This window comes from Arvicanthis niloticus, chromosome 5 (assembly GCF_011762505.2).
Source record: "Arvicanthis niloticus isolate mArvNil1 chromosome 5, mArvNil1.pat.X, whole genome shotgun sequence".
NCBI classification, from domain to species: Eukaryota; Metazoa; Chordata; class Mammalia; order Rodentia; family Muridae; genus Arvicanthis; species Arvicanthis niloticus.
In genome coordinates this window covers 41,236,450-41,259,383 of record NC_047662.1, presented here as the reverse complement: position 1 = coordinate 41,259,383, position 22,934 = coordinate 41,236,450, and the positions used below count along the sequence as shown (strand labels likewise).

General features: G+C 42.0%; 1 protein-coding gene across 3 annotated transcripts in view; it reads left to right on the top strand.

Annotated features, from left to right (window-relative positions):
• Positions 1–17,525, top strand: part of LOC117708852 (calreticulin-like) — a 37,002-nt gene extending 19,477 nt beyond the window's left edge. The window contains exons 3-9 of one of the 3 annotated variants that reach the window (XM_034502783.3): positions 459–662; positions 4,250–4,344; positions 5,900–6,109; positions 6,552–6,665; positions 7,676–7,819; positions 13,322–13,414; positions 15,744–17,525. In XM_034502783.3, coding sequence (XP_034358674.1) covers positions 459–662; positions 4,250–4,344; positions 5,900–6,109; positions 6,552–6,665; positions 7,676–7,819; positions 13,322–13,414; positions 15,744–15,992 — 1,109 coding nt within the window. In that variant the 3' untranslated portion in view covers positions 15,993–17,525. The remainder of the gene's footprint in view (positions 1–458; positions 663–4,249; positions 4,345–5,899; positions 6,110–6,551; positions 6,666–7,675; positions 7,820–13,321; positions 13,415–15,743) is intronic. The other 2 variants (XM_076934471.1, XM_076934472.1) reach the window with 2 other exon arrangements.
• Positions 17,526–22,934: the final 5,409 nt, after the last annotated feature.

Genomic DNA, 22,934 nt, shown 5'->3' with positions numbered 1-22,934 from the left:
AAATAACTGTTTAATAATAATCTGAGTTAATTCTGGGCTTCTTATTGCTGTAGCCCTTACACACCACAGAACCTTATTCTGCTGCCTCAGCCGGGCAGGGCCTTGGCTTATAAGGCTGCAGAATGATGTTGAAATTTCTCCAGAAAATAAGTGATAGCATGATGGGAAAGAATGTATCAATGTGGCTACAAATTTCAGTCAGGTTTCTTCTTTGCCTCATAGCTTACGAAGATCACCACTTTCCCTCCCCATGACTCAGCCTCCTAACTTATTAAACAGGCACAGTGTCCATTTTTTCAGGGCTGCTCAGAGGCTCAGAAGAGAAAATATTATAATGCTTTGTGCACAGCACCTGGCACACCATGTGTGTGAGGAAATACTGGAGCTTGGGTAAGTCTCTCTAGGTACTTTCGGGGAAACTTCAGCCTGAAGCCTCTGCACTTTCTCTCTGCTCTCAGGTCTCCAAACCACAGAAGATGCCAAGTTCTATGCCCTTTCCACCAGGTTTAAGCCATTCAGCAATGAGAATGAGACCTTGGTGGTTCAGTTTTCAGTAAAACATGAGCAAGGCATCGATTGCGGCGGTGGGTATGTGAAACTCTTTCCTGCCACACTGAACCAGGAGGATATGCACTCAGAATCCCAGTATTACATCATGTTTGGTAAGCTCCCTGGGAGCAGTTGTTCTCAGCCCCTTGGGATTTGTATAAGAACCACTGTGATGGTTGAAAAGACTTGTATAGACCTGGAACAGACAGTTTGTAATTCAATCATTCCATATCCCTCATGCAGTAGGCCTCTCTAGAGACCTGACTAGAAGACATCCTCAAACCCGCATGTTAATATAAATAGACCAACGAGGGGGGAAGCACATGACATCAGCAAGTCTGTAGCACATGGAGACAGCCCAGTTCTCAGAAAAGAAGAAGCACAGGCCTACAGTAAGGCACTGTACTCAGCCTCGGAGAGAAAGACAGCCAAGGTCAGGGAAGTGACCTTCTGTAAGCCTTTGTGAATGTTCATAGTGTGACATCTGTACCTAGGTCTTCTTGAGGAGATCCAGCTTTTAGCCACAACCAACCTTGAATCCAGTTTCAATGTGATACTAAAAGATCAGCAGACATCAAGCATCCTAACTTCTAAAGCACAGATGAATGTGGGTTAGACCCAAGGTTTTGTACAAAGTCAGTGAGAGGGTTATGCTGGGCAGCAGGCACTAACATGCAACATGCATTAATTCTCTTTAGACACTTCCTTTCCCTGGTAGCCTCAGCTAGCTCCTCTCCCCTCTCCTCCCCTTCCCTCCTGTCCTCTCTCCTCCCCTCCTTCCACCTGGTCTTCTTCCTTTTTCAAACCCTCCTCTTCAGCTTCATTGCCCCCTTTTAAAATCTGCACCCTCTCTTTTCTTAAAATCCACACTCCCCACACACAAGTTCTCACTCTGTCATTCCAAACCATGTAGCCCAGATCGGCTTCAAACCCACTGCAATTCTCTGTTTCAGCTTCCCAAGTGTTGGGATTATAGGTGCAAGCCCACATACCTGCTTCCAGTCCTTCTCTTATGCAGAGTAACATTTAGGGTGTGTAAAGTATGTCTGCTCCAGCATCATCTTTGCATTTTCTTTTCAGTCTGTACCCTGTGTTATTATCTCCATTTTGCAGATAAGAAAATTGAGGCAAGAAATTTGCTCAGGGTAAGTAGAAAGTCAGAATTTGAGTCAGTCTGTATATAAAGCCTATCTATGCCTTCTTCCTTAAAGCAGCTGGATAACTTTTTAAAAGGCAGAATGAAATCTATGTTTGTAAAAAGTATTGAGCCAGACTGGAGAGATGGCCCAGCAGTGAAGAGCACTGGGTGCTTGTCAAGAGGATCCAGGTTTGATTCCCAGCACTTACATGGCAGCTTACAACCTTCTCCAGTTCCAAGGGAATCCAACCCCCTCTTTTCTGACCTCCATTGGTACCAGGCACATAAGTGGTACACAGAAATATATGCAGACAAAATACTCATACACATAATAAAAAAACATAAAAATAAGAATTTAATTTGAAAAGAGTATTGAATCAAGTGTTATGCTACATACCAGCATCCAGGGGCAGAAACAGGAGGATTGCTAGGAATTTGAGGTGAGCCTTGTCCACACATCACCTGAACACACAGCCTTTCCATAGTTCATGGCCTGTGCATTCACTGTTCCCATGCCATGGCCTAGGCCAGCCAACCCACTCTTTACTCCTTGTTCCTACATTCTCCCCAAGGTTACATGGAATCTCTCTTCCTAGGCTGTGAGCTTCTGGAGGCCTGGCTATATGCCTCAAAGCCTAGTACCAAGCATGAGCTCCTGGATGCCTGTGTTAACTATGGAGTGCTTGAGTGAGTCCCAGGGAATTCGTCTTTCATTTGGCTAGTGAGACAGCCAAGGATACAGAGTGTCTTTATAAAGTTATTTGGGGAAAAGTATTGATGAGGAGCGGCTATGAGAACATAAGAGGCAGCCTGATTTAATACAGCTGGGGGCTTTTTGGAGGAGGTATTAATTATTCTTTAAAGAGTGGGTTTGATTTTAATAGGAGGAGGAAGAGAGCTTAAAATCAGGGCAAAATCAACAGTGTATAAAGCTCAGGCATGAAATTCAAATGTATGGTAAATAGGAAGAAGATCAATGTGGGTAAATGCCTTGTGTGCATGAGTGTGAGTATGTGTTGTGCTACGAGTATATGTATTGTGGGGTGTGTGTGTGTGTGCACGTGTGTGAATGTGTTTCATACTTGATATTAGCTGACAGGCTGAGAAGTTCTTTGTGAATTATGAGAATAAGAGTATATGAGAGCAGTAATGAGAGTCTCAGAACTTTCTGGACTCCCCAGCTCTGATCCATAGTTCTCACTAGGACTGTCACAAAGCAGAAGGGGTCACAGGCTCTGTTACTACGTGAGCATGGCTTTGAATATTTACAAGGCATCTTACCAGATCTTTGGGCAATCTGCTTGACTTTTCTGAGCCACCCAATCTGTCTTAGTCAGGGTTTCTATTCCTGCACAAACATCATGACCAAGAAGCAAGTTGGGGGAAGAAAGGGCTTATTCAGCTTACACTTCCACATTGCTGTTCATCACCAAAGGAAGTCATGACTGGAACTCAAGCAGGTCAGGAAGCAGAAGCTGATGCAGAGGCCATGGAGGGATGTTACTTACTGGCTTGTTTCCCCTGGCCTCCTCAGCTTGCTCTATTATTGAACCTAAGACTATCAGCCCAGAGATGGTACCACCCACAATGGGCCCTCTTGCCTTGATCACTAATTGAGAAAATGGATCTCATGAGGCATTTCCTCAAGGGAGGCTCCTTTCACAGTGATAACTCCAGCTTTTGTCAAGTTGCCACACCAAACCAGTCAGTACACCATCTAAAGTGAGATGGCAATACTTATTTGTTAGAATTAGTGACATACTGGAAACCCCTGCTGTACTGGCTGGTTTGGTGTGTCAACTTGGCACAAGCTAGAGTCATCAGACAGGAAGGAGCCTCATTGAGAAAATGTCTCTATCAGATCCAGCTGTAAGTCATTTTCTCAATTAGTGATCAATGGGAAAGGGCCCAGCCCGTTGTGGGTGGGGCCATCACTGTGTTGGTAATCCTGAGTTCTATAAGAAAGCAGGCTGAGCAAGCCATGTGGAAAAAGACATTAAGTAGCAGCCCTTCATGGCTTCTGCATCTACTCCTGCCTCCAGGTTCCAGCCTGGAGTTTTTGTCCTGACTTCCTTTAGTGATGAACAGCAATATGGGAACCAAATAAACCCCTTTCCTTCCCAATTTGCTTTTTGGTCACAGTGTTTCATCACAGCAATAGAAACCCTAGCTAGGATACCTGGCTTCAGAAGGCTTCCAGTTGGTTTGGTCATGGAGCCCTGGCAGGAGATTAGAGGAGAAGTGAGTTATATCTCTCAACTCAAAGCCTGCTCTCTCCTGTGTGCCTGCTTCTAGACTCTCCTCTCTTACCCCACATCTCCTTTGTTGCTGCTGCCCATGAGAATCGCTGAACCTTTCCTTCTCAAAGTCTTGCCTCCCCTTTTATAAAAAAAATCCCATTTATTAAATTCTTCTCAAATAATCCTGACTTTGAGTGTGGCATCTGTCTCTTTCTGGAACCACAGAGTGATACACAGGCTGCATCTGTCTTGGGTCTTGGCCTCAGACTGGGCACACTGCCTGAAATAGATGTGAAATCATGCTCTGGGGTTTAATTTCCAGGCCCGGACATCTGTGGCTTTGGCAACAACAGACTACAGGTCATCCTTTATCACCAAGGGAAATACCATGAGAACAACAAGACCCTCAAGTGCAGGGTGAGTGTGTGGATTAGTCCTTATCCTAGAGCAAAGCAAAAGATTTTTTTTAACTTTATTTTTATATGTATGATTATTTTGCTATATGTACACAACATATGTGCCTGGTGCCCACAGAGATCAGAATAGGATGTCAGATCACCTATACCAGAGGCACAGATTATTGTGACCTGTCATGTGGGGGCTGACAGTTGAACCCAGGTCCTCTGGAACAGAAGCCAGTGCTCTAAACTGCTGAGCCATCTCATCTAGCTCTATAAAAAAATAATATTTAATACATGGTATCTCATTTTTCTTATCAAACTCTACCAATTAAATGTTATTATCTCCATTCTACAGATTAAGTAGACCTAGAGATGTGCCATACATTGTAAGGAGTTCAAAAAGGAACAGCTGACCAAAAACCCTGGGAGTTAATATAGTGCAATATTTGGTACGGCATAATTACCCCATGTTAGATACTGGGGTGGGCATCAGGAATGCTATGCTTAGATGACACGGAGTGGGTCAGTTTACCTCAGTAAAGTTAGAAGCATCTAGATTGGCTAGAAGATAGTAGGTGTATGTTCAGTTAGTAGTCCTAATAGGCATTATTAACCAAATGTTAATTCTGTCTCGGGCCTTGAGTATGGGATAGATTTGGCCAGACAGGGCTTTCAAATTAACCAAAGTCACAGTAAAGTCTGACACAGTTATTTGTGCCTGCAATCCCAGCTACTTTGAAGGTTGAGGTGAAGGGGTTGTAAGTTCAACGATAACCTAGACAATTTACCAAGATTCTACCAAAACAGAACAAAAATTTCACAATTAAGTAAAGATAAGAGTCAAGCAAAGGATAGTGACTACCTTCATGATATTGAAGCAGAGAAGGGGGCTCCTCCCCAACCTAGAGGCTTAGATAGGAATTGCTTCCTGGAGAAGTCTTCCTTTGTGCTGAAAGATGAATATGCTCTAGAAAACTTGCGTGACAACTTTTATGGAGAGATGAATTCCTGGATGAGGAGTCTGCATGAGAAAAGTCAAGGAGACTTAAGAACTCAAGGCATAGCATGATGGCTGATACAGCTGGAGCACAAGAGAAAGGCAGGAACAGAGTTTAGAAAAGTCCATAAATCCGGGGCATTGAACCTTGTGTTGAAGTCTAGGCCCTCCCGATCAGCCCTCTACACAGGCCTGAATGTGCTGAGTCTTCTGGAACGAGTCTCAGCCTGGAAGCTTAGGCACAATAAAGGAAATCATATGTGACCCCCTACTGCTGAGAAGCTCACAGTTTAATAGGACAGACAGAAAACAAGATAAATCAGAGAATAATGAGGGCTTCAAATGGGTAAGGGCTGGAGGACAGGGGACACCACAGAGTGAGACTGCAGGGTGAGCCAAGAATCCCTACCAGTGTGTTAACCAGAAGAAGGGGAGAAGGGATGTGGTAAAGTGTGTGTAATAGGTGGGAAGGAACATTCAGGCAAGCGTGTGAGATCTACAATAGTCCTATATGGGTGTGTGATATCTTCAATAGTCCTATGCAGGACTGAAATAGTACCCATTCCCTTTGTAGATCAATAAAGACACTCACCTGTACACACTGATCCTTCGACCTAATGCTACTTATGAGGTTAAAATTGACAACGAGAAGGTGACAAGTGGAGGACTGGAAGATGACTGGGACTTCTTGCCTCCCAAGAAAATAAAAGACCCCTACGCCAGGAAACCAAGGAAATGGGACGAACGGCTACAGATAGAGGATCCTGAAGACAAGAAACCCGAGGTCAGAGGGAGTACATCAGGGAAGATAATCTTGGGGAGAAGAAAGTATAGTCAGGAGATTAAACCAGATGATTAAGTCAAGTGTCTGGATTGTTGGCGCCATGAGAAAATGAGGGTCTGAGTTCAAGCCAGGTCCAGCAGGCATGCTCAGGGTAGCAAGACCAAACATAAGGACTGTGTGGGAGCAAACCACGTACAAACCATAGCAGCAGCTCACATGACTGAGGGCAGGACGAGGTCAGAGACAAAGATAATACCCATCCCATCCAAGGTGAGTTTAAAGTACTCAAAGTCAGAATGAAGGTACACCCATCTCTTGCACTGGACCATCATACCCTGGAACAGCGCAGGGTAGGTAGGGAGCCAGCTCCCCCTGTCTGTACTTGAGTCCCCAGTTTCCTCCCACATCATGTCTATCTTCATGAAGGAACATTTTGTTTTAGGACTGGGAGGACTCTGAATTCATCCCAGACCCAGATGCCAAGAAGCCGGATGACTGGAACGAGGCGATGGATGGAGTGTGGGAAGGGCCCCTGATACCAAACGTCAAGTACAAGGTGACGAGCCTCTCTTTCCAATGAGAATTTATAAAGAGACATCAGATGTAAATTCTAACTTACAAAACACACACGAGCAAGGTGTATGCATTTAAATTCTAACTTATAAATCTAACTTGTAAAACACAATTTCTAACCTGTGGGCTTGTAATCCTAGCCCTCAGGAGGTTAAGGCAGGAAGAGGGCAAGTTCAAGGACAGGCTGGGCTATACATCAAGACCAAGTCTCAAAACAAAACAAAACAAAAACAAAGCAGAAATTCTGACATTCCCCTGCTCTTTCCCTCTACACTCTGAATAGGACGCTGGCCACATCATAGCCCTATTCTCAGATTCTTCCTACTTATAAGTGGGGAGGGCTGGTAAGGCCAGCATTAAAAGGCTGAGCCACTTATAATGGTTCAGGCAGGCTTGGGCAAGGAGCTTTTCCAGAGCTGGGAAAAGCTGCCAGTTAAAGGAACATGATGCAAACAGGAAACGGTTTAGAACTCAGGAACTGGATGTCTGACAAGCAGGCTAGAAGGACAAAGAGTGGGATCTGCATGGATCCAAGGTAGTAAGGATAGAGGAACTTCCTTTAAGGGTCAACTCCTGGTCTCAGGTCAGAAGCAAGAACTAAAGGAATCAGCCACAAATGGCCTAGCAATAAAGTTGACTGAAGCAGGATTTTATTTGGCCACAGTTTCCTGCACTGTACAGGAGAAAGAGAACAGCCTCAAGTGCCACAGTATTTAGACAATGTTCTCCAAGAAGTTGCATTTTCTTAACTTCATGGATGTGCCTGTTCAGAGAGAGAGCCAGGCCAGAACAGACCCCTGCCATGTCATTTCACTCCCAGTGGGTGGAAAAGGGAACTGGGAAGAGTCTTATGCCTTTATTCAAAGAAAGGGAGGGTTCTCAGAGGCTGGTACACAACTCTTTATAAGCTGATTGATGCTTTCTGAGTATGTAACGTTAGAATGGAAAATTATTACTGACATAATAACCACTCTTGGTCGGTTTTCTGTTTAGGGAGAATGGAAACCTCGGATCATTGACAATCCCAATTACCAGGGGGAGTGGATTCACCCAGAGATAGACAACCCCAAATACAGGCCTGACCCCACCATTTGTCACTATCATAACATCAGTGTCCTTGGCCTGGATCTTTGGCAGGTAAAGCACCTGGGCTCATAGCCCCTGACCAGTGGTCCTTGGAGCTCCCACAAAGTAGAAGAAGTAAGCTCCAGCCTGGCAGTTACACACTTGAATAAATCTTGATCTTTCTAAACCTCAAACAACTCCTTTTTAAAGTGGGAGTAATTATATTTAGCTTCAAATTTTCCTGAGTCCCTTCTATGAACACTGTATTAAGGACTCTGTCTGTTCATTTAATTTTTACTGCATACCTCAAAAGAAGGGTCAAAAAATTTGAACAATTTTCCTGAAGATATGCATCTGGTAATGGAAGCAGAAAACTTAGACCCGAGTGCTATTCTTTCTTCATCAGACCTACTCCAGTGTATTACTAATACTTTTGATGCCTTTGCTGATCTTACATGGTTCCTTTGGGTGTCTCATTTTGTGATAAGGACTCCTGTTGTATAGACTGGCCTCCAATTTGCTATGTAGCTGAGATAACCTTGAACTTCTGACCCTCCCACCTCCAACTCTAACTGTTCAGTCACTAAAGCTTCTGGTACAAACACCCCTCTGTTTTACTTTCTTAGTTTCTTTATTCATTTTTCTGCTTTATTTTTTCTCACTTTCTCAGTTTTCTGACTTTGGGAGGTCAATATAGAAATGGAATGAAGCCACCACCAGATGCCAGGCAGGGTTTCAGAAGGGCAGGAAAAAGGAAGGGGCACCATGTTTCCTTCCTTCCGGACTTATCTGAAAAACAGGGACACAAGCCATGCACATTTGTATTACTACCTCTTTCTTTTTTTAGGTTGTTCCTTTTAAATAAATTAGAACTCTCTACCTAATGTAAATAGATATAATCATATTAACATGCAAACCTTTTACTTAAAAATTAGATTTGTGTGTGCACATGCCATGGGCTGTGTGTGGAGGTTGGAGGACAAGTTGTGGAAGTCAGATCTCTTTTTCTGTGATGTGGGTTCCAGGGAGTGAACTTGGATCATCAGCCTTGTCCACAAGCATCCTTACCTCAAAGCCATCTCACTGGTCTTTAAACTGTTTCTCCCACTAAACACATTAGGGCACACATTTTATTCTATATTTTTGTTTAAGTACAAAACTTAAAAAGTTTTGGCACTAATTTTTCTGTCAACCTCTCTAAACAGGCAAACCTACTTGAAGAATTTAACCCTGCCAGATGAGTGTTCCCCAAACCTTGATACTAATGCATGTAGGTCGACAGAGGAGTGTGTGTGCGTGTGTGTGTGTGTGTGTGTGTGTGTGTGCGCGCGTGTGTGCGCTTGCGCGTGCGAGCATGAAAATTCCGAACAATGCTGCCATCATCCTCACAGGTATTTTTTTACTTATAATTTCTAGGTAGGTCTGACTCCTTGATCATACTCCTCTTCATTCAGCTAAATAGAATATCCAGTTAAAAATAGAATCCTTGTATCTTATAGGAAAATCAAAGTGACTGAGCACAGAGGTAGACATCATTCTTTACCTGCCCCCTCTAGCCATGAGTTTCCAGCAGAGATGCTCTGCCATCTCTGAGATGCTCTGCTATCCCAATTGCCTTCTTTATCCTGCCTCTGTCCTTGTGACCAACCTAAGTGATTGACAGTTTCTGTTTCCTATTCTGTTGCCTCCAAACCATTGCAGTATTTTCCCCCTACTTGGAAGTGATTGCATTCTGGGGTCAGTTCAGGGCTGAAGCTGGGAGATTACAGAGAACAAACATTCTTTTTATCTAGGACTCCATATGACCTTGGAAGGGATAGTAACACAATAACGTAAACTGCAATGAGTCTAATGCAAAGTACATTGATACTCTTACATCAGGTGATCTGGACCACAGCCCTGTGAGGTAAGGAGGGCAGGACTTGCCGGGAGCAAGCCCAGGGCCTTACTTGTTAGGCAAGTGCTGTACCATTGGTCTAAGCCCATGTCCTTCCTTCTATTTCACTAATGAGATGTTGTTAAGGGCTCAAGGATGTAGATTGACTCATAGCTTAATACTTATTATATTCATTTTTATTTTAATTTTTTGTAAGCGTAGTGTATGTGTGTATACAGTATATGTGTGTTTGGTACGCTAGCCTGTGTGTAGGCAGAGATTGGCATCTGGTTCCCTCACCTTCCGTCCATCTTACTTTTTGAGACTGGTTTTCTCACTGAACCCGAATCTTGCTGTTTTCTCCAGACTGGCTGTCCAGTGAGTCCTCCTGTCTCTGTCTCACTGGGTTGGGATTACAGGCCTGGGCCTGGTTTTGCATAGATGCTGGGGATCCAAACTCAGGTCCAGATACACATTTTACCTGCTGCCGTTTCTCTAGCCATGCTCTTTCCACTTTATGATCCAAGAGGAATAGCACAAGAATTTCCAAGGAGTTAACTTGTGAAAACATCTTTAAGACTTTGTGTTTCACAATCAAATTCAATTATTTCTCACACGATCTTCTCTCTTAATTCTGAGAATACAGCAGGGGAAGTGTGTTTCCCCCCATTTGCGTTTTTCAGATAACAACTTGTAAGCACAGATGGGAGATGAATAGATCAAAGTCAGCATAAGACCAAGCATTAGGAAGCAGGACAGGCATTCTCATAATTCAGGAATTTAAAGTAAGGTGGAGAGGGAACAGAGGTCACTGAAGAAAACAGGGAGGTGAGAAGATGGGCAAGCCAACAGAAGGGCAGCTTTCTAAGTGAAATTGCAGACAACTCAAAAGAAAAAAAAATCCAAAAGGTCAGAAAACACCTCACAATTGAAAAGCGAATTTTATAAGCCAACTTAAAAATACATGACTTGGAGCAAACTAAACATTCTGCTCTCCTGTGTTCATTTGTCATTTGTTTTTCTGCTGGAAGCAGTGTTAGTGGAATGGGAGCCAAATAAAAAGTCTTTCTTATTAAAAACAAAAGTGCAAAATTTATCTAAGTTTTTGGTCACAAAGAGTAAGACAGAGCTTTATACAGTATAGAGAAGAGGCACACAAGCCCTCATACTGCAGAACTTTTTCTTGGTCACACAGCTGTTTGGGTAAAATTAACAATGATTTATTTTTAGTTTTTTGAGACAGAGTCTCATTATGTAGCTCTGGCTGTCCTGGAACTCATTATATAGACAAGACTGGCCTCAAACTCACAGAAATTAACCTGCCCCCACCTCCCAAATTCTGGGATTAAAAATGTGCACCACTGTACCTAGCTTAACAATGATTTGGTCAACATATTGGCAAAATTAATAAAAACATCACAAATTGGCAAACTTTTGGTTCCTTGAAACATCTAAAAACTGAAAACTTATAATCATCATCTATTGACTGACATCCACTAGACTCTGTGTGTTAGGTACAGTAGTTCTAATTTTCATGATACTACTATAGAGAGAGTTACTATTTCCCATGATTTATATTGTTATTTATTATTGTTGTTATTTATTACTATTTTAAGGTAGTTTTACCCTGTCACCCTGGCTGGCTTGGAACTCACTATGTAGACCAAGCTGGCCTCAACCTCACAGAGTTCCACTTGCCACCTGCCTGCCTCTTGAGTGTTGGTATCAAAGGATGTGTACCATACCCCTCATCATTATCATCATCATCATTATAGACAAGGTCTTAGGTAGCCTGGCTGATATCAAGCTCTCCATGCAGTTAGAGAGGACCCTGATCTTCTTGTCCTTCTATTTTAATCCACGCCCCCCAATCCTGGGATTACAGGCATTAACCATCATACCTGGTTTCCTTGATTTACTTATGAGAGTAACTCAGAGGGTTGAGTAACTTGCTTACTATCATAAAACTAGAATGTAGCTGAGCTGGTCTGTTCAAGTCTGTGTCTTGTGCTCCTTTCTTGTTGCAGGAAGTATTAAAAAAAACAAATGGCAGTTCCTTCAATACTGCTGCCAACTCTGCCCTGGTGTGGTCCTGCTGCCTTTGTCCCTTGCTAACCTCCACAGTGGCTGGTCACGCTATGCCCAGCACTGGTGGGCCACATGGCACCTGAGCTACAAAGTCTCTCTACCCAGCGATCTAAGTTCCCACTGGTGGGTCACTACCATGCTAGCCCTGTGCTTCAAATCCCCATAACCTTTGTGGTCCACATCAGGCAAACCCACGCTTTGCAGCTGTACCTTTCTCTCTTGAATCCAGTTGAGTTGCTTCAAGAAGAAAAACACTAGATAAACTTAGTTTAGAAACAATGGTAACTCAATATCTGGGCAAAACAACTAGAATGCTTGTAAGCCATATAAAATCTAAATTCTCCAGTGGTGAATCCTGCCGGATTCACTATAAACCAGGAGAAACTAGTAGCTACATCTTGCACTATCACTATCCTGCCTGAACTGCCTCTAACCTCTCTCCTGCACCTTCTCTTCCTCCCCTGCATCCCCCCCCCCTCTTTGCAACTCCTAGCTCTGCCTCCCTTTTCCCTGTTCAATCACAGGCCTGCACTAATATTTAAATAGATTGGACAGAAAAATTCCTGCCACACTTTCTATTGTATCCCTTTGTCATGAAATAAACACAGACTATTATAAAGCATAGATTTAACCTTTTAGACACAAATACTAAAATTCTGATTTGTTTTTGAGACAAAGTTTAATGTACTACCACATAAAGAGTTTGAAGTTAGCCTCTGGTACATGATATCCCCCATATGCTGGGATTGTAAGCATACACCACTAGATATGGTTTCATAGCATACTTAAAGAAAATAGAGGCCAAGCAGTGGTGGCACACACCTTTAATCCCAGCACTTGGGAGGCAGAGGCAAGCAGATTTCTGAGTTCAAGGCCAGCCTGGTCTACAGAGTGAGTTCCAGGACAGCCAAGGCTATACAGAGAAACCCTGTCTCAAAAAACAACAACAACAACAAAACAAAAACAACAACAAAAGAAAGAAAGAAAGAAAGAAAGAAAGAAAGAGAAAGAAAGAGAAAGAAAGAGAAAAAGAGAAAGGGTGTGTAGAGATGACTCAGCAGTTATCAACATTCGCTGCTCTTGCAAAGGACCCTGGTTCTGTTAATAGCCCCCATATGGTAGTTCACAATATTTTGTAACTCTAGTTTCAGGGGATTCAATACCCTCTCCTTTACACATGTGGTGAACATAAACTGACACAGGCACACAAATATCCAAATAAATAAGGCAAAACCTTTTGGTGGTGTGTGTGTGTATGTGTGTGTGAGTGTGTGTGTGAGTGTGTGTTATTTACGGGTGTGTGTGCATACACCCATGGCCAGAGGAGAACATCAAGTGCCCTGTTCTATCACTCTCTGCATCGTTCTCTTAAGACAGGGCCTCTCATGAACCTGGAGCTAGGCTGGCATCCAGCAAGCCTCAGTGATCCTTCTGTCTCTGCCCCAGACAGTATTGGGTTTATAAGGCACTCTCATAGCCATACACATTTCCCACCAGTGCTAGAGATCCCAACTCAGGCCCTGTGCTTATGCAGCAATTATTCTTAGCCACTGAGGCATCTCTCTATCTCCCTAGGAACCTAGCTGTAATAACCACATACTTTTCAACAGGTGAAATCAGGCAGCATCTTTGACAATTTCCTTCTGACAAATGATGAAGAGTTTGCTGAAGAGGTTGGAAATATGACCTGGGGATTAAGAAAGGTGAGATGTTCCTTCATCATGAATTCTAGATGTCTGACTCTGCCATTTGCAAAATCAAGACTCACAGTGATTGTCCTAATTCTGGTCACTTGGCCTTGAGAAACAGAGAACTCACATTCACTGGACATCTTTTTCAACTCTATATTTGTTAACCTGAGCACTTTGCAAAAAGCATCTCACTTGGCCCTGAATGCAACCTTGCAATAGACATACTATTCCATTTCTCAATGGAAACTGAGAGTCAGAAGCTAAGCTGCCCATGGTCACACATAGCTTTTGAGTTGAGTTGGAGCCTGAACCTAGAATCCACGCTCCATTTATAGACAGTGTTCAGCAGGAAACTTAGGTACCAGCAAAGCACAGACACAGACAGTAAAAACAAAGCCCACAACCTTGTCCCTGCCTGCACTGAGCTGCAGAAATGGCTCCATTGATAAGACAATTGCTGTGCAGGCTTGAGGATCAGAGTTCGAATTCCCAGAGCCCACATAGGAGCCATAGGTATCTCTAGGGACACATATGTTAGACAAGCGTTGAGCTGTATTCTAGAATTCTTTTTACTTGTTATTTTAAGACAGGGCTTCACAAAGTTACCCAGACTGGCCTTCAACTCACTCTGTAGCCAAGCCAAGGCTGGCTTTGAACATGCGTTCTTTGTCTTCAGCTTAAGTAGTTGAGATTACAGATTACAGGTCTGCGGCACCGGGCCTGTCTCCCAACAGATCTAACTGAAGCTAATAGGCTTGGAGCATTTGCCTTTTTCCTCTGGGCTATTTTGCTGACCCTGTGCTCAGCTTTAAGAATACTTTTTAGTCTAGTTTTGTCTTGTTTTACCTTAGTGTTATCTTCCTTATTTTGTGATGCTAGAGAACTGACATAGACCTTTGTTCATACTAGACACTCACTCCATTACTGAGCCACTCCCCAGCCCTCTAATACTGTTGTATTATTGTTATTTATTAGTTAGAACATGAACGTTTTTAGGTAAACTGCTTAGGTTCAAGATCCAGGCCCCATCCTTGACTAGCTATATGCACTTGGTCTGTTTATTTAACCTTTCAATTGGGAATAATGGTAGCACCACCATTTAAGTTTCTAACACCTAGCATGAGTTCAATATATGATAGCTATAAAATGATATATTCCTTGAGAGATACTTGGTAAGAGCCTGTTTGCCATGGCAATTGCTGGGGACATGGCAACAAATTAAAATTGAGACATTCTTATTTTGATAGGGCTTGTATTCAGTTTGGGGAGAGCAGATGTAGAACATCCATATGAGCTGGGCGTGATGGCATGTCCACCACTGCAGTCCCAACAGGGAGGAGGAGGCAGAGGCAGAAGGATTAAGAAAGAGTTCAAGGGTTGGGCACAGTGGTGTACATCTTAGATCCCAGCCCTTCAAAGGCGGGAACAGGTGGATCTCTGTGAGTTTGAGCCCAGCTTGGTCTACGTAGTGAGTTCCAGAACAGCCGGGGCTCCATAGAGAGACTTTGTCTCCAAAAAAATTAAAAGGAAAAAAAGAAAGCATTCAAAGCCATTCTGGACTATATAGCAAGACCCAGTCTCCAGAATGAAATAAACAAATGAATAAATTAGAATTGTTAGATTTCTCATATAGAAAGTGGGATGTGTAACCTTATGCATCATTGTAAGGAATACAAATAACACAAATATTGTCTAGCCTATGATGGGCAATGACATAGGTATCTAATAATAGATGATGAATTAATTCATTAGTATTTTATTTAATTTTTAAAATAATTTGATTCTTAACATTTTTATTATGTTTACTTATGATACTTTTTATAATGCTACATATTATTAGGTATGAGTGCATGCACATGCCACAGTAATAGAGCTCAGAGGACAACTTGTGCAGTTGGCTCTCTCTTTCTGCTGTATGAGTCCCAGGCATCAAACTCAGGTCTTTGGGTTTGGTGTCAAGCACTTTTACCTTTAGTCATCTTGCCAGTCTACTTTATATTTTTAAAATTATTTTACTTTAGTTTTTATTTCATTTTGAGATAACGCCTTAGGTTATCTTAAATTCTTTGTCTAGCAGAGGATAACCTTGAACTCCTGATCCTGCCTCCACCTCCCAAGTGCTAGGATTATGGGTCTACAACAGTATGCCTAGTTTTGAATCTAATTTATTTACATCAACAGCCAGACCCAGATTTTTCTCTACCCCAGAGGTACTGAAATTTATATGTAAATAAACACCATCCTAGAAATCCTGAAGCCAATGAGAAGACAACAGATGTTTCTAAAATGGGCTATCTGTTTATATCATCTGTGAAACTTTGAAATTCCACATTTTAAACAGGATGTGGAGCAGCAGTGGAGAGAGCTGTATGAGGAAATGGAGAAACAGAAGGAGGCAGAGGAGGCCAAGAAGAAGAGGGAAAAGCAGCGAGCCAGGCAAGAGGACATCTGGGGACTAGATGAAGAGGACGAGGTCATTGAAGAGGACATGGAGGAGGAAGCAGAGGAAAGGCCCAAGCAGGAAGGCAGTGCCGAGAGGGCATCTTTGCATCAAAAGGAAGCCCGTTTTGATCAGAAGGATGAACTGTGACGACAGAGACAATGGGTATGGAAGAAGCAAGAGACTTCTTAGGGAAATGGTCACAAGCTTAGCAAATTACGGGAAGTAAAACGACTCACTCTCTTTAGATAAACTTTGGATTTATATTTCTACTCCCCTTCCCTGCTCTATTTGCTTATTGGTAGAAAGAGAATGATAATTTTATCTCATGAGGTAGCTGTAGGGACTGAATGAGGTAATAATGTGTGTAACGTGCCCAAAGTAAGTACACTGTAAAAAAAAATGTAGTAGTTAAAACTACTATCATTATCATGGTGTTTATGGAATTAATTGTTGGTAATAAGCTTCTATATAAACTTGGTTCTTACTTTCAACTGGGGTTCTTTTGTTTAAATATATGCATTTCTTAGTATTTACTGAGCAGTGCAAACAGTTGTACCCAATGTTTCCTATTTGAATTTATTGAGCACCTAAAGCCAAAACCAGAACGTCCTTTAAATGTTTGGAGAAACACTTCATGAAAGTCACTTTGTTTGCCTGCTGCTCTTGCCCTAATGTTTAAACAACAGTTACTTGTTTGCAAGTTTGCTTGTCTTATTTCTATCTTTTTTTGTTCTACAGGCTCATAGCATCATTATCTCTTGCGTTCTTGTAGTTCTTTATAGATTAGAAAGTATTTTCCCACAAATTTGCAGTGTGCCTACAATGCATCTATTCAATCCTACACTGCAGAGATCATTGCTATCTTCATGTTACAGACACAGAAACTTGTTCAGGGTCAGTCAGTAAGGGGTGGGCCAGGATCTGACCTCAACTTCATCTGGCTGAAAAGCTTAGCCTTCTACTTCACCAGGCTATTTGAATGAATATCTATTAGTCTATTAGTGTGGAATACAGACAGCAGGTAACCTGTTACATGGGAGAAATGTCCTTATTTCCTTTGGGGTTTGTTTTTTGTTTTCTTTAAATTCAACATTTAAGGAACCAATAAACTATAGGGTTACAAACACAAATCAAGGTGTTTACTAAATATCCGTTGGAAAGAATGAACTCTAATCTATCTTCTTTTTTTTAAAGAATTTATTATTTTATGTATGAGTACACCATAGTCTCTTCATGCACACCAGAAGAGGGTGCTAGATCCCATTGCAGATGGTTGTGAGCCACCATGTGGTTGCTGGGAATTGAACTCAGGACCTCTGGAAGAGCAGTCAGTATTCTTAACCACTGAGCCATCTCTTCAGCCCCCTAATCTATCTTCAACTACAGAGTGACCTCAAGGCCAACCTGGACTAAGATCCTGTCTTGAAAAACAAACAAACAAACAAATACAACACAACAACCAACTCACTCTGTCCATGCCTGAAGGTTTCAGAGACAACTTCATAAAGAGAGTAACTTTTGAGCCAGGTATTGAAGAATGCAGAAAAATATAGAACAGATTTGCAGTTAAAGAACAAGGAGACTGGATAACAGGAAGTGGAGTCATAAGATCAGTGAGAGTGGCAGGAAGTTCTCCTTTCCTCGCTGGAGGCTGGGCCCTAGTCAGCTTGTTTTGTTTCTAAAAAAAAAAAAAAAAAAAAAAAAAAAAAAAAAAAATTAAATGTTTAATTTTTAAAAGGATATTTATTCTTTGACATTTGTATACATGTATACCTGAGTACCTTACTCCCTATTTGAGACAGACTCCCACGGTCTCATCCTGTTGCACTGACTGGCAAAGAATTTACTATGAAACATAGGCTGCCTTTGACTCTCCTCATACCTCAGCCTGAGCACTGGAATTGCACGCATGCAAAAACTGCTCTGCTCCTAATGGTGGGTTTTTGGAATTTTAGAATATTCTAGATTAGGAGACAGTAAGATGGGTAAAGGAGCTAACCATCAAAACATGAGTTTCATATGGTAGAAAGAACCAACTTTTGTAAATTGTCTTCCACACACATGCAGTGTACATATTTAAGAATTAATAAATATTAAAAAAAATTTTAAGTGGCAATTGGGTGTGGAAAGAAACTTGGAAAGATTAGCACCTGCCAGCCCACAGACTGTAGAGAGTTTTCATATCCAGGGGGATGGCCAAGGCATACCAACCCACAAAAGGCAGTTTCAAAATAATATCGTTTTAAAATATCATAATGAGTTGTTCAAGATCTCTCTGGCACTGTCTGATACCAAGCACACTGAGACGTCACTTTTGAGACCACAGCCCAGACCCAGACAAGGGTGATGAGATGAGCTTAATGCAGCTAATTCTGTGGCACAAACCATTTTCTCTTCCACTGTAGAAGTCAAGAGAGCATGCAATGGTCCCCTCAGCATTAAAGAGCACATGATGCTTTCTGCAAGTAGTGAGAAAGGGGAGAGACATGAAACTTGCTCTCAGCTGTGGATGAGTGACCGAGTGTGCACCTAATGTCCATAGGGCCCTAGCACTGGGAGAACTGAGGCCAAGTCTCAGAAGTCTCATTATCCTTATTTGGTTACTTCTAATGAATAAACAATAAGGTTGTCCAAAGATGCCTAAAGCTAGGACCTTAACAGTGCAATATTTGTTTTGTTCAGGGCTAACACTTCCTAGAATTCCCTTTCCTGTTTGACCCAGCCTTGTACAGAGTATTAAGGTTTCCCAACATAGAGTCTTCACCTGGGCTCTCTTTGGTTGTCAGTAAAACAGGCCCATACCTGTCTTCTTCCTCTGTGGAGAAGATAGTGTGCATTAGGCTGAAAAGACATCTTCTAAAAAGAAGAAAGAAATTAGATTGCTGCTTCTAAGCTGTAAAACAAGCAGTAAATTAAAACAATGACAAAGCCATTACAAAATGTATATGTCACAAAATGCTTTTTAAATTAAATATAAACATTTTATTTTATGTATATAGGTATTTTCCATGCATGGATGTTTGTCCACCACTTGTGTGCCTGGTGCAGGCAGAGCCCAGTAGAGGATATCAGATCCCTTGGAACTGGAGGTACAGATTGTTGTGAGCTGCCATGTGAGTGCTGGGAATTGGACTGGGGTCATCAGTGCCATAGCTGCTGAACCATCTCTCCAGCCCTATGCCATGCTTTAAAAAGACATTTTGTATTGTGACTGCATTCTCTAAATGCTCCCCCAAGGTGCTCAGCCTCTAGCCCAGCTGGCATCTCTGGGAAGAAGCAGAAGCAAGCGGGTGAGAAAGCCAGAAGGGGCAGAGGACAAAGAAAATGGCAAGGGAGAAAGCAACCTCCCAAGCTCACCCCTCTCTTTCAAGGTCAGCTTCTGGCAGGTATCAGGAAAAGTCAGACTCAGAGGGAGGAGTGGCAGGCAGGCAATAGAAGCTCTGCACCGCATACATGCCTAGTAAAACCTGGCCCATCATCCTTTGTGTACACAAGTGCTCCCCTTCTGTGCAGTTCAGCTTACCTTCCAAGTCACCCATTGTCTTTTCAGGTTTTTTTTAAACAACCGTTCAGCAAACTCAGCAGATATCTGCTTCTCTCTGAGTCGACCAGCAAGAACCTTGATCTCTTCCTCATCTTTACCTTCAAAGCCAGTCAGAGCAATCTGCTTATCTATTTCTCTGCAGAGGACTCACCTGCTCAGCTGGTTCCTCGGTGGTGAGTCTCCTTCAGTCACCACCTTAGGAGTCTCCTCTTCACACTTCCTATCTGCCGTTTATTTATTTATTGATTGATTGATTGATTGACAACATTTCTCGTTACAGTCCTGGCTGGCCTGGGATTCAAAATGTAGACCAACCTGGCTTGGAACTCATAGAGATCCACCTGCCTTTGCTGAGACTAACTGTATGTCACCATGCCCCATCCCTGCTTCTGTGGTCTGTCTTTTGAGTCAGATTTGTCTCTCAGGTCTCAATAACCTTTGGACTTCCCTCACTGTCATCAGCACATTTTCTGCTTCCTCAGACTGGATCCACCTCAGACTCAGCCTGCCTTGGGGCAGGCTACTCTTCTTTCTCTACTTCCCTCTTGGTGGCACTCAGTCCTCCCTTTCTCCCTCCCTCCTTCCCTCCCCCCCTCCCCCCTCCCTCCCTCCCTCCATCATCTGCTGAGCTTGGATCTTGCACTCTGAGGAGGTGATCTGAGCAGAGCACCCTCCCCACCCCCACCCAGGTCCAGCAGCTTCTTCATCCAGATTCTTGCCTGAGCTTGGTGTCATAGCTGCTTCCACTAGGTGTTCTCACTTCCCCCAATCTAGAGACAGATGTGCAGTATTTATTGTATTGCCTCTAGGTTTTCTGCTCCTTTGTTGATTGATTGGTTTACTTTGTACATAATACTTTATCACCTTTGGTCTCTGACAATGACACTGAGATTTAGTTTTTGACGTTCCTCCTTTCCTACATAGAGAACTAAATTTTGTTTAATGTGTTTTTGTTTGTATATATTCTTTAAAAATGTGGTTTTTGATTTATACGAACATATTTTTATTTATGTAACATTTATTTATTACGTGAAATTTATTTATAAATTTCATTTTGTTATTTTAGATGTTTTCTCTGAGTACTGTTTTATGAGAGTTTTTAATTTTTAATTTATTGTTATTTTATATGTGTGTGCATGTTGTGTTTGGGGGGCATGTCACAGCAATGTGTGTGGTTCCCAGCACCCCCATAGCAGCTCACAACTGTTTGCCACTCCAGTTCCAGGGGATCAAATGCCCTTTTTTTTTTTTTTTTTTTTTTTTGACCCCTAAAGGCACTGCAGACACATGTTGGAAAGACAACCAAGTAGGCAGGACATCCATACAAATACATTTTTTAAAAGTCTTTACAGGTGTGGTGGCCCATGCCTTTAATCCTGCACTGGAGGCAGAGGCAGGTGGATTTCTGTCAGTTAGAGGTCTGCCAGTTCTACACAATGAGTTCCAGGCAGCCAGGGCTATGAAGAGAGACCCTGTATTAAAAAGACAAAATCAAAAGAAAACAAAGCACCCAGATAAATAAATAAATAAATCTTTAAAAAGAACATTTAGTTCTACTGTTGTAAGAGTGGCAGACATCCCTGTAACAAAGACAAGCTCAAAAGAGGGGGGGAAAAAGATTTTTTTAATTGAAGATTTATACTATTTAAAAGATTGAAGCAGGAGGATCAGGAATCCAAAGCCAGCCTGGACTCTGTGCCAAAACATTAATAAGTAAATAAACAGACGGACAGACAGACAGACAGATCATTCTGAAATGGAGGGTCTGAAATTGAGAGAAAACTTTTGCACTTCAGCTCAGTGAACACTGGGCAATCAAGCAGAACTGTTGGCTGAACGAAGGGTAGTAGGTCAAGAGGGACAGCTGGACCCTGCCTGTCTGTCCAGAGTCTTCTTGGCTTCTCAGGTATGGGCGGGATGAGGTGTTTAATGTCTCATTATCAGACAAATTATCCGTTACAGGAAGGAAGGGGAAAGTTAGGCTAATATTTCTAATTTCTAGTTTCTCACCTTAGGAAATTGGACTTCTTGTTTTAATGACTAACTTCAAAAGAGAAAAGAGATGGGAGAGAGGAAGATAGGAGAAGGTCAAAGAGAGATTTGCTTCTGGGGTTCTTACAATGTCCTTCAGTTCAAATTACTTGGCACAACAAGACACTATACTTGGTGGTACTGCTTCACAAGACCCAACACACCCACTTACTACATAGCTCCTCATCCTTTATTTATTTATTTATTTATTTATTTATTTAGGCAGGGCCTTCCTCTGTAGCCCAGGCTGACTTCTATCCAGAGTTCTTAAGTCAGAGTGCAGGTAACTTAGGTAACTTGTTAGTAACTTTTCCAAGTTGCTTAGAGCTGGAAGTTTGATCCAGTGGTTCACAACTGAGCTTCAATTCCTTCACTACCTTCAGTTTAGATATCCAGTAAGTTAAATTTTCTGGGTCACAGTGCCTTTGCCTGGAAAATGGAGGCCATAAAACTCCATTTTAGCATTTTGGTTTTTGACATAAATCCTTAGTCCAGGAAAAGATCTCAAGCTCAAGTGTAAGTTCAGATTTCCTTTTTTTAAATTAAAATTTTATCATTTAAAATTTTATAAATAATAAAATGATTATTATAAAAATATGCTTATTAGTATTTTGCCTGCATGTATGCTTTTGTACCACGTGCATACCTAGTACCTTTAGAGGCCAGAAGAGGGCCATGTATCTCCTGAAACTAGAGTTACAGACAGCTGGGAGCCACCCTGTTGGTGCTGGGAATCAAACTTAGGTTCTCTGGGAGAGCAGTCCACGCTATAAACCTCTGAGCCATCTCTCCAACCCCAGTTCAATTTTTTTTTTTTTAATTAAACATATGCTACTTAGGTGTGCTGGCACATACCTGTAATCCCAGTACTTGAGAGGCAGAAGCAGGAGGATCAGAAGAAGTTCATGGCCAGCTTTGAGTGTATGAAATCCTATCTAAAAATACCAACACTGAACAATAAAACAGTAAAAAAAAATCACAGCTTTCCTTTTTGCTATCTTATAAACTAAGATAAATGTTCTTTGTCAATTTTAAAGCACATTAATCTGTTTCCTTGGAGAATAATTATTGTCAGCCTTACTGCCCTGTATCTTCAGAGTTTGGACCAGGAACATTTTCCAGCTCTCATAAGAGGGATCATGTTTCTTATTGGCAACTAGAGTTGGTAATTGTGCTGCTTCTCACATAGGAAGGTTTAAATTCAGACTAAACTGAAGACAGTGTACCCCTGCCAGGCTTCCTGGACAGGGATAAGACATAAGCTTCTAAGGACCCCCAAGGATTCTGTAAAGACAACCTCATTTTACAGCTATGAAAATGGAAAGTAAGAAAGGAATTGACTTGATTTAGATATCAAAGTTCACTAAGAGAATGCAGATGGGCCAGGTAGCCTGGTAAAACCTTCAGCAATAAGGAGAGAGAAGGGAAGCAGTCTAATGTAAGAATGTAAAAAGTGAGCTTCAGGGTCAGATGGACATAAATTAGGATCCCAGCACAGCCATTTTACTAGACCT